We start from the raw sequence: 12,258 nt of genomic DNA, 5'->3' as shown, positions 1-12,258 counted from the left end.
GCCAGGCTGTGCAGTGGCCAACGCTGGCGGAGGAGGTTGGCTGAGATGCCTCCAGGCAGAGAGCTCATCAGGTTGGCAGTGTGATCCCCAGCCACAGGGAGACATTTCCTCCTGCTTTCTCTTTACGCCAGTGGTCCGTGCTTGGTAGACAGCTTTTCATACTCAGTGTCCTGAAAAGCTCTGGCCACTGCCCACTGGTTATATTTTAATACTTTCAGTTATATTTGTGTCTAAAATCATAAGCATTGCTGATATATTTCATAGCTCGACACCAAATGTTACTAAAAATTATTTCAGACAAGCCTGGTCATTTTTCTCTAGGGAACTCCCTTCTCTGTGGCTGTAACTGCCTGGGTGAGGGATGCTTGCAAAGGCGTCCCTCAACAAGCCAAGAGGCTCCAGTCTCTTGGGAGGGCTCTCCCAGTGATGCTGAAGAGATGCAGAGTGGCACCTGGCCCTTCAAAGATCCTCTATTTAGGCTAATCTCATCAGAAAGCAAACCTTGAGACTTGACAGTAAATACAACACAGGGAAGTGGAAAAGGAGGGAGTGGGGAAGGGAGGAGTTTTTAGGAGTAAGTCATTGCCCAGATTCAAAAAGTAGTCTAGCACTTTGTGCTCTGTCTAACTAGCAGTCTAAACTGATTGAACTAATTTAAATTATTTAAGAAGATGAAAGCTGCATATACACCTTGCATGAACATATTGTACATGTAAGCAGCCCCTCTTTCACATTTATTCTCCTTGCAGCATGTTTAATAATGCACAGCAGTACAGAAATGGTTACACCTTTCCCAGAAGCATGGCAGGAAAAGACAGCAAGTCAATGTGCAGTAGAAGATCCAGCAGCAAAAAGTTATTGCAGTGCTACAAGACCCTCCTCGCCCCATAGAGATCATTAGGAGCACTGTACATAGATGCCCTCACCCCACACACATCCCACCTCCACCCTGTACTCACCTGAGGTACCCAAGCTTGGTGCCCATTTGCTCTGTCTGGGTTCAATAGTCTTCTCTGAGGAGCAACGGCTCTTTGTCCTTTGGAAACGCCTCTTTCCCCTGACTACAGCCCAAGCTATAATAACTATTATCTTAATTTAGGTTCTTCAGTTCTCAAAATACTTTTTAGACACCTTTGACAGTTTGACCCCGTCTCCTGTATACAATGTCCCTCCATGTTCTTGGTCTCTAAAACAGCAGAAGCGTTTCCTTTTCATATTTCCCTATCCATGTACAAACTAGTTTCAGTCTCTGCCTAAGTCCCTGTCTGCATCTGAATTATACACAAAAAAGGGACTGTCTCCTCATTAAATTCATAGCAGAATCTTAAGCAATCTAACATGCAAGAAAGACTACTCTTTGACCACCGTAAATAAACCACTTTTTTATGAATCCCTCCATGAACTTTATAGCAGTGCCCAGTCCATCTCTATTAGCTTTTCAAGTGCCAGATGCAAAATATGCTCAGGCAACAATAAATTAGAGACCAGTTTTACACTTCTGGTGATACATCGCCTCTATTCTATGGCCAGAAAGTGACTGTAGAGATGAGTGTGCTTTGGTGGAGTCCTTCAGAAATGATGCCTTATCACCAGCTTTTTTATTTTATCATCTCCTCCAGATAAGCCCCTAATGATTCAGCTGGTGGACTGGATCTTGCGAGGGACTTCTCAGGTGATGTTTGTCAACAACCCTTTCAGTGGGCTGATCATTTTAGTGGGGATCTTCATCCAGAGCCCCTGGTGGATGCTCACAGGCTGTACTGGAACAACTGTGTCGACATTAACTGCGCTGGCCCTCAGTCAGGACAGGTAGGTGGTACCTTACATTCAGGCACTTAATAAGAATTGATCCTTATGGTATCAGGAGCCTACTGATGGGTCACAGCCCCACATTTGAGTATGTTAGAGACAGCAGACTGCTGTTCCTCATGGATGGTTTAGAAGCAGTTATGTGAGGACAGACCTGTTGATCCAGGTTGTCCCCATAGTTGGCTGTCTTTGTGAGAGCAGACAGTTATCTCTCCCCGGTAGCCATCATCACAGTCATGTAGATCCGTTGGGTCACGGGAAACCCCCTGGATCATGATCATTAACAGTCTCCAAACTCCTGCCGTCTACACACCAGTGCAATGCAATACGGCAGTTACCTCACTGCTTCTTCATCCTTCCCCTACACTCCCTTCACGGGGAGCAGGACACCGATAAATTGTGTTTCAGTGGGTCCCTGTGGCAGGTCACCTTTAGCACAGCTTGCTACCATGTAAACATTTCTTTCCATCACAGATCAGACATTGCAGCTGGGCTGCACGGCTATAACGGGATCTTGGTGGGACTGCTCATGGCCGTCTTCTCTGACAAGGGGGATTATTACTGGTGGCTTCTTCCTCCTGTGGCAGTTATATCAATGGCCTGGTAAGTGTCACTTGTCCTCCTATGGACAATTCTCAGAGAATGAGAAGTCCTGCTACATACAGCTTAAATACGTTGGAAGTCCCCTCTGCCCAGTCCCCTACACCAGCAGCTCCAGCCATGGTGGAGCTGGAAAGAGGCATTAATTGATGCACGGAGCTTGTGAGGCACATTGGTAGGAGGTTGAGTGCACAGAGAACGTTGATTATAGCACACAGACAAAGCAGCCCCACGTCAACACTCTGCAAATGGTCCTCATCAGCTGGACACGTGCACGGTGGATGTCACCGTGCCCAACACTGCAACGGTTCTTCCTCATCCAGGCGCACAAGTGACCCGGTGCTCTCCCTTGGGCTGAATTCAATCTTCCCCCTCTCAGATGTGCAACCAGTCATGAGCAAAATTAATTCCTCCAAGTAACTCTGAATGCCAGACAATGTCCTTTCAGGATTAAATTTACCATTTCTAAATATGGACCCTACAGCACTGCAGAATCTATTTAACAACCTTAACTGAAATTAATTCAAGAGTCACAGTTTAATCACTGTTAGCAATAAGATGCAAGTCAGTATTGCATTTCACTGCTTTTAAAATCAGATTTTTTTTTTCATATTTTATTTCTTCAGTCACTCTCAGCAAAGGTCATTTTGTAAAAACCTCTCAAAACCCAGAACATGTTGCAAGAATGTTTAGTTTGTCTTGTCTGCCAGAATTCCTTGGGGCCTTTTGTTCAAACTTTTCTTCGTTCTTTTAGTTCACAAGACTCAAGGGTAGAGCTGAAAGATTTTACAATTAGACATTTCAGTGATTTTTTCAACCGATGCTTTGAATTTCAGTTTTAGAAGTCAGCATTTCTTTCACTGTTTCTTTTTTTTTTCTGACAAGATGTATAACTGGCAGAAGCCTTGTATTTCAGCACAGAAATTAGGACACTGTTTTCACTGAGCTGCTGATTTTTTTCCTACATCTACAAGCAAGGAAATCCGTAAACTGCTCTGGAAACCAAATTTGTCATGAAAGAATAGGCTTCATCTGGGATTACACAGGGAGAACAAAGCATTTTTTCCACTGATAGTATCGACACAACAGGACACAAGATGTTGCTTTTGAAATGCCAAATAGTTTGGGTGGGGTTTTTTTATTAGAACCAGAATAACGACCTTCTAGGACTCAAATGCAGCTTCTGGAAAAATTCAAGTCTACACTGAATTTTTGTAAGCTGTGAGGTGTCCACTGCTACTTGGAGGTTGACCATATGAGCTGCTCAGCTCACTTACAACAAAGCCCATTGCTGTCAAGGACAGGACCTGGATTTTAGCTCTTTTCCATAAGCTTTCTGGGCACCATAAAAAACAGATATTATCTTGCCAATAGGCTAGCACAAAGGCATTCATGCAGGACACCCACTTCAAGTGGAAATAAGGCAGTCTGGAAACATCCTAAGGAAAGCAGATCTTCTGAAATTTATATCCTGGTTTCCTGGTGAAGTTTATATCCCATGTTCTACAGCCAAGAACTTTGGGAAAAGTCATGGTATCTCAAGGTTTGCATGCTTTTTAGTGTTCAGTCTCTAAATATTTTGAGGGTCACCCCGAATACTTTATATGCTAAATATATTCAATCATGTTTCTTAAGAATGAAGCCCAGTCAGAAAATGCAGTATGACTTTGGGTAGTACCTGGGCAGCACACAGAAACAACAGTCTCATTGACATAAGCAGGAACATCAATCAAAGTCTGGGTCATGCCTGGCACAACACCTTTCACAGCTCTGTTACAGTGGTAACTTTGTCTTATATTCTATCAGACTTCATATGTCCTAAGGACTCCTTATTCCACCCAAAGAGTGTCTAACATAGTAAATATTTTACATCTTTCTTAATGGATCACCTCTTCAGTTTTATTTCTCTTTCAGAACCACCTTCCAATATCCTTCAAACCATTTAAACAAAAAAAAAAAGCAAATTAGGTAGTTTCCAACTCCTCTTGCTTCCTCAAGACAGCAGCTTTTTTAGACCATCTACAGTTCTTCATGTGGCATTCCCAAAATTCGCTCTTACGTTTCTTGTTAGATTTTTCTACTGAATAAGAAGCCAGATTACCTTTCTCCATCCATGCCTATGTGCTGTACTGGATGCATTCCTTCATCGACTCCCTGAGATCAGCTTAGCTAGCAGAGCACTTGCAGACTAGCCAACTGTCCTGAGAGAAGGGTGTAGAGTTTACACCATCCATGAATGGATGTGATAGTTGTTGCAAAAAGATGAACAGCATTCTGCAATTGTCTGATGCAGACCAACATATTAAAGGCATTCACTGCCTGATGTTTCTAAACGGAATGGCATTGGCTTGCATTTACCAGAGCTTATGACCAAAGTGGTAGGCTGCTTCACCACTATAATTGTTATGAACAAGTTATGTTTGTTTCTCTTCTTCTGTTCTCAGTCCAATCCTGTCCAGTGCTTTGGGATCCCTCTTCAGTAAATGGGACCTTCCTGTTTTCACTCTGCCCTTCAATATTGTGGTGACTTTGTACTTGGCAGCCACAGGACACTACAACCCCTTCTTTCCGACAACTCTCATCAAGCCTGTAGAGTCAATGCCCAATATCACCTGGTCTGCAATCAATGTGCCACTGGTAAGCTTCACTCCAACAGATTTATGCTATTTCATTTAAAAGGTGAGCAGGAAGTCATTCAGCTAGGGATAACAATTTAACGTGGGTCAGAATGGCTATATGATATGTACAGCCAGCAGCAAGTCATAGAAATACATGGCTCTGTTCAGTCCATAGAGGAGAGTGTCATAAAAGTCCCAGGGACAATCCTGGCTGATCCAGCAGAAAAGCTGATCAAGCCTGAGGGAAGAGAGATGCTGAACCTCTCACTCCACCCAAAATTAGACTGCCCCAAAACAAGTCTTGAGTGCTGCCAACGCAGAAGCACATCTGGATATGCACTCCCACTGGCCAGATGTGGTTAAAAGAACACCAGCAAGACAGTCAGTGACAATATGAAAAGACAGAAGAAACATCAGGATCCTGAAGGGATAGAAAATCATTTATACCCAGTCCTCTCAGGTCTAGAGCTAGCTCTGGAGGATCACCTTCCCAAAGCAGCATAAGGGTATCTGATATGCTTCATATAATACATAAGAAACTCAAATCAGCCAGGCCCACCATAGTATTGCTAGGAAGGTTACCATTTTTCTCCCTCACTAAAGTCACCCCACAAAAAACAAACAAACAAACAAACAAACAAAAATGATTCCCCACCCCCCCATCCACCATATTACCATCCCAGTAGAAAAAAAGTCCATCTTGGACTGATGAAGTTCAAATCAAAGACTGAACTAACTCTGATGAAGGGCATGAGTGCCCACATTTACCCATCAGTCTCACTCAGAGCCAGGGTTGCTTCCTTCATTTCTAACCAAAAGCTTGGACAAAATACCTGCTGTGTCCTTCTGAGTACAGAGATAGAATAACACATCCTTTTTTGCAGCTCTTGCAATCCATCCCAGTCGGTGTTGGTCAAGTGTACGGTTGTGAAAACCCCTGGACTGGAGGCATCTTCCTTGTTGCTTTACTTATCTCATCCCCACTTATTTGTCTACATGCTGCAATTGGATCGACAGTGGGGATGTTTGCAGGTTAGAAATATTTACCAAAGTAATTTTTAAAGTAGGTTATCTTATATGACTCTGTCCAGACTTTAGAGTTGCATGGGCTTGGATGTACTTGGGACAACCACAGCCAGCAATCAAGCCCCACGCAGCCGCTCGCTCACTCCCTCACGGTGGGACGGGGGAGGGAATTGGAAGAGTACAAGGGATAAAACTCATGGGTTGAGATAAAGACAGTTTAACAGGTGAAGCAAAAGCCGCGCACGCAAGCAGATCAAAACAAGGAATCCATTCCCCACTCCCCATGGGCAGGCGGGGGTTCAGCCATCTCCAGGGAAGCAGGGCTCCATCATGCGTAATGGCTACTTGGGAAGACAAACGCCATCACTCCGAAAGTCCCTCCACCCCTTCCTTCTTCTTTGTCCCAGTTTTATATCCTAGGCATAACGTCGTATGGTAGGGAATATCCCTTTGCCCGGCCTGGGTCAGCTGTCCTGGCTGTGTCCCCCCCTCCAGCTCCCCGTGCACCCCCAGCCTTCTCCTGGCAGCCCAGCACGAGAAGCTGGACTGTCCTTGACTGCTGAGCAACAACCCAAAACATCAGCACCTTATCAGCATTTTCTCATCCCAAATCCAAAACATAGTCTCATAATGTCTTCTGTGAAGAAAATTAACTCTAACCTGGCTGAAACCAAGACAACTCCCATTTTTGAAACTCTCTAAATTTGGAAAGCCTTACTGAAGGTCACACAGCATGGTGAAGGCAAGAACAGAAGCAGATTTTCTTTAAGCTTATTAGATTTGTAGCTCAGGCAGGTGGTTTGTTCCACCTTGCTTAACCCTCCTGCTGTTAGATGCGATGAATCCCATGGAGATGATGATAAAGAAACCTAGAGAAATAGTTTTAGAACTGATCTCTTGCCACCACAAATGTTTTAAATTACCACCACATGCAGATGTCTACCTCAGAGCTGATCAGTCAATGAAAAGAAACAGGCTTTTCCAGAATGCAGTTCATTCTATTCTGCTGCAGATTTGTGAAAATAGCTAAATGAACGCCACTCAAAATGGCCTGTCTCTCCACTAACCAGAGAAACAATCTTAAGTTAGAGAGATGAATCTGACCCTTGAAGTTAGACAGGATTAATGCCACTTATGTGACCAATTGTAATAAAAAAATATGCTGGAATAAGTGTAGTCTGAGAAAATAACCTTGGAAAAGGCACAGACATCCAACAATAAGTTCTCTGTGCTCTGAAGCACTTTGTACAAGATGTGAGCTGCCTTATATTTGTTTTTTTAAACAAAACTATCTAAAATTTGTATGGTTAAGAGCATTCGGCAAGTTTTGTACAGGTCTGACATTTAACCTAGAAGAGAAAGGTCAGGGGAAAGTATCTGGGGATGAGCATGGCAATGAAACAGAAGACAAATGAGGACATTATAGCAGGAAATGTATTAACCTTGAGTGACATGAAGGTGGCCTGTGCACTACGTATTGTGCTCTGCTTTTTACTGGTACTCCTGAAGCCTCTGAGAAACCCTGCAGAAGTACCTATGAGGTCAGGTTTGGAGCAGACCCTCAGCTCCCAACCCAGTGCAGAATTTCCACAGCAATGATGGAGTGACCACATCTAGGATCTAGACCACATCTAGCAAAGGTCACTAGGAAGAGTTGGAAAACCCTGCTTTCTCCCACAAAAGACACTCAGCTGTGCCTCTGATATTCAAGATCAGGGTACATATGAGGTTTAAACGGTACACATGAGCACAGCTTTCTGCAAGAAGGACACTCAAGTGAGGAGGTCCTCCTACACTCTGGCTGGATTCTCCATCTGGTCATCTGGGGGACTAACTACAACATGGTGCATATGTAGAAAATTTTGCTTGAAATAAACCTTTGTGACTGGGACAAATTCCAACCCTAAGGACATTATCAGAGCTCCAAAATAATGAGCTTCCTTTGATTTCATCCTTCTTTGGCATGTGCATGTTATGCAAATGTGAGCGTGGTTATATTTGTCTAGATGTCATAGGGAAGAGACAATGGATTCCCAGAGAGTGACGGGTCCTCCTGCAGATACTCCTCATACCTGACCTCACAGCCCTGCCTTTTGTCTTGCAGCACTGAGTATTGCATCACCATTTGACAGCATCTACCTTGGTTTACACAATTACAACTGCGCCCTTGCGTGCATTGCGATTGGGGGCATGTTCTATGCCTTGACCTGGCAGACTCATTTGCTGGCACTTGCCTGTGGTATGTATCTTTTACAAAAAATTTATGCAGCCCAGCAGTCGATGAGTAGTACAGGTTTAGAGTCAACTTTGGGCTACCACTCCGCTGGAAAACTAGGCACTATGCAAGAGCTATTTCTGTGACAGCGTCAGAGTTGAACGTGGATGTGCAAGCTGCAAGTGCAGAGAGAAAGGCCTTTAGGCCCTGATAACCTAAAAACATCTAAAAAGGGTGGAAATACTGTTTGTGAAAGGAGCACAAACTATGCCATGAGTGGAAGTTTAACAAATCAGCAACTCAACAGATTCATAGAAGCAGCCTTTTCATAATGGTATGTATCAGTAGAGGAAGCATAAGACAGCTGTTACACAAGGTCAGTTTAAAATCCATCTACCCAAAGACCCCATCTCCAACAGCAGCCAAAAAAGGACTCTATGGGAAGAGTTTAAGAACAGTGTAGCATATATAAAATGTCCACGAAGATTCACCAAGCCTCCAACCATTTGCATTTCAGTAGCTTTCTGTCCTGAACTCAGTTTCTGGATTGTTCCGTAGCTTTCCTTTCCTTGACTTTGTCTTGCTTTGCCATCTCTCACATCCTGGGCCAAGGAGGCCTATGGCTAACTGCTTGTGGTTTGAAGCCACAGGACAGACACTGGTGGATAATTTCATAGAATCATAGAATAGAATCATAGAATCATTTACATTGGAAAAGACCCTCAAGATCATTGAGTCCAACTGTTAACCTAACATGGCCAAGGCCACCACTAAACCATGTCTCTAAGAGCCACATCTACATGTCTCCTCCAAGGATGGTGACTCAACCACTTCCCTGGGCAGCCTGTTCCAGTGCTTGACAACCCTTTTCGTGAAGAAATTTTTCCTAACATCCAGTCTAAGCCTCCCCTGGCACAACTTGAGGCCATTTCCTCTCATGCTATCACTAATTACTTGGGAGAAGAGACCAAAACCCACCTCACCACAACCCCCTTTCAGGTAGTCGTAGAGAGTGATAAGGTCTCCCCTCAGCCTCCTCTTCTCCAGGCTAAACAACCCCAGTTCCCTCAGCCGTTCCTCATCAGACTTGTGCTCCAGACCCCTCACCAGCTTCGTTGCCCTTCTCTGGACACGCTCCAGCACCTCAACGTCCTTCTTGTAGTGAGGGGCCCAAAACTGAACACAGGATTTGAGGTGCAGCCTCACCAGTGCTGAGTACAGGGGGTCCCCTCTAATCCCCCACTGCACACAGGTCAAGTTGTGCCAATTAAGAAGAAATTAAAGATAAAAGAAATACCACCAGCACTTGCTCTTGACAAAACCACATTCTTCACCCAACATCCATCTCTACAGAGCAGATAGGACCAAATGTAGTCCACTTGGCCAGATGCAGCATTGGGACATTTATCTAATTGTTGAATTATAATATTAATCCTCATAACAGGTAGCTGTGAGAATCCTTTACTGTGCGTGTGGACAATATTACTATTTTAAATAATTTCTTTGGAGAGATGAGCAAGAATTTCCTCACTTTGAGCTGTTTTTGGTCTTCTTTTCTCAGCATTATTTTGTGGCTACTCCGGAGCAGCTCTTGCTAATGCCCTAGCTGTGGTAAGTTTGGGGGTTTTTTGTGGGATTTGTTTGTTTGTTTTAACTGTATTTAGATTTGTTATGATACAATGCTAAGGAAGTGCCCAAAAATTCTCCGTGTCAGTTTTGACAGCAATGAAGTGAGAATGCTGCAGGCAGTGGCAGGCCTTGTACAAATTCTGTGTCAGTTGAATTTTGCACTTGCAGACTCTGTAGCTGATAATAAGATTTCAAAGGCATTTGGAACACGTTATCCACAGTGGGACTGTGCATGTATATGTGAATTCCAGCAACAGTGTATGGTTTAAGATGCAATATTTCGTTGCAGGCAATATTTCTGAACAATTCCCAATGGTCTAAATTTTGACTTGCTGCTTCTGAGGCCTTTCTCCCACCCTACCCACAGATATTATTTAAGTTTGATCTGGATATAAGAACAAAAATGAGGGGGAGACTGTTCTCTGAAATACAAAATTGTCATATCTGGACAGATCAAGAAAGAGGTGAAGCCAAGCTTTGTTTCCTCTTTAAGACCTGAGAGATTAAAGCAAAACTGTATTTTAATAAAATAGATTTAGTAACTTAAAAGAAAAAAAAATTAGAACTAGCAGCTTGATGCATTAAATGTATTCATCTGGCATCCACTCGGTACCATGCAGGTCCCTGCAGAGGGGTTGCTTTGTTAAGCACACCTGCTTTTGGGATGCATCATCCTACGATGGTCATCCTATGACCATGACATCCTATGTCACACTGTCCTCAGGGACAGCACAGGCTTTCCCAGCTTCTCAAATGCAAGAATTTAGCAACCGGCAGAAGTAAGCAAAAGGAACGTGCAAAAAGAGGTACCAAAATGCACCTGTCTGTCTGTCCTTTCCCCTCCCAGCTTGGGCTGCCGCTCTGCACCTGGCCCTTCTGCTTCTCCGCACTTCTCTTTTTGCTGATAAATTCAGACAACCCAGCCATCTACAAAATCCCTCTCTGCAAAGTCACCTACCCAGAAGCCAACCGGATCTACTACCTGAGAATGAAGAGAAGAGCATCAGAGAGCAGGAGAGAAGAGCAGAAACGAAAGGAGCAGAAACCCTCCGGCGACTCAAAAATAAGCACAGGAGGCACGCCCCTGTGCACCCCCAAAACCCGCCATGCTTACTGATTTCCGCAACGTACAGTTTTGGGGCGGTTTTTCAGATGCTAGCCAAGCACACCACAGCCACAACCGCCACCCTTGGCAGCGATCTGCAGGCTGGGGTTTCGGCATCCCACGCTCTGAAGGAAACACGATTTGCCCTTGAGCTAAGCTTTCCAAGAAGCACTCAGGTAACATAATAACGGCTGCCTTATCAATCCACATGCTGTTAACTTGAAAGTCACCTCTTATCAATAATAATTATAGGAATAGGCAGAAGAACATTAACACTGACAAGAGGCTGTATTTTATTTCAGATGTGTAATTTAACAAAATAAATATGCTGAGAACTTGGTATCTAATAATAATAAATAATGTAAGAACTACATCAAGAGCTGCACTTCAAATTAAGAACATGTATATTTGAAAGTGGAATAAACAGACTGCTCTCTTCTTTTCTTGTGTCCCATCAGTGTCTAACCCTCTTAATCCCTCTTAACAGCTACAACATACACAGGTAAGTATTCTTACAGAGTGCATATTATTTTTGGTGCCATTTCTTGACTCCTCATTAAGCACCAAGACAATGAAGGTAGGAATATATATGCTTTAATCAGACTAGAAAAGTCACTAGCTAGCAATGATCAAACATTTTTATTTTCCTTGCATAATCTTCTGTCTTATAAATGGAAGATCTCTCTCCTGCTGAATGCAGGATAGCAGGTCTGAATCCCTACGTGCATCCAGTGGGAAATAAATAGGAGAACTTCATGAAAAGAATGAGATAAACATTTACTGCTGGTGGCAGTTACTGCAGTTCTGTCTCTCCCCTTCCTAAAGAAACAGTTCCCTTGCACTAAGCCACGAGCAACGAACAAGTCAAAGCCTCCCCTTGAAGTTTGTTGGGTGTCAGACCAGGATCTTCTCATGGGTCTTCAGTGTCTTGTTTGCCCAGAGAAACCTCACGAGGCATCATCAGGGTTAATCATGGGAAGCTGAGGACCCTCCTTGCCGAAGTTCTCCCTGGGGGCTGGTTTCTAATAGGCATAAGGTGTGAGGAGGACACTGAGACTCCAAGTGCTTACAACACGGAAGGGCCAATTGCCCTAAATAGGACTTTTCTTGGGAACCTTTTCCAAAACCTCTGCAAAACAAGCCTGACAGAAAGACTTCTTTGTTCTAAAGTCATTTCACATGATCAGTTTAAAGTCACAGACTCGAAGGACTTGAAGATTTAAAATGCAAAGAGACTATGCAACCACAAACATTCA

At 43.6% G+C, this 12,258-nt stretch overlaps 1 protein-coding gene across 1 annotated transcript in view; it reads left to right on the top strand.

Annotated features, from left to right (window-relative positions):
- The first annotated feature begins 2,323 nt into the window (after nt 1-2,323).
- Nucleotides 2,324-12,258, top strand: part of LOC309415992 (urea transporter 2-like) — a 32,555-nt gene continuing 22,620 nt past the window's right edge. The window contains exons 1-7 of the mRNA XM_082013730.1: nt 2,324-2,412; nt 4,854-5,046; nt 5,912-6,059; nt 8,158-8,292; nt 9,830-9,879; nt 10,745-11,000; nt 11,490-11,504. Coding sequence (XP_081869856.1) covers nt 2,339-2,412; nt 4,854-5,046; nt 5,912-6,059; nt 8,158-8,292; nt 9,830-9,879; nt 10,745-11,000; nt 11,490-11,504 — 871 coding nt within the window. The 5' untranslated portion in view covers nt 2,324-2,338. The remainder of the gene's footprint in view (nt 2,413-4,853; nt 5,047-5,911; nt 6,060-8,157; nt 8,293-9,829; nt 9,880-10,744; nt 11,001-11,489; nt 11,505-12,258) is intronic.

Source organism: Phaethon aethereus, assembly GCF_964289735.1.
Source record: "Phaethon aethereus genome assembly, chromosome: Z".
In the NCBI taxonomy this organism is placed as follows: Eukaryota; Metazoa; Chordata; class Aves; order Phaethontiformes; family Phaethontidae; genus Phaethon; species Phaethon aethereus.
The sequence above is the reverse complement of the archived record's forward strand: the minus strand, read 5'-3'. Positions and strand labels throughout refer to the sequence as shown.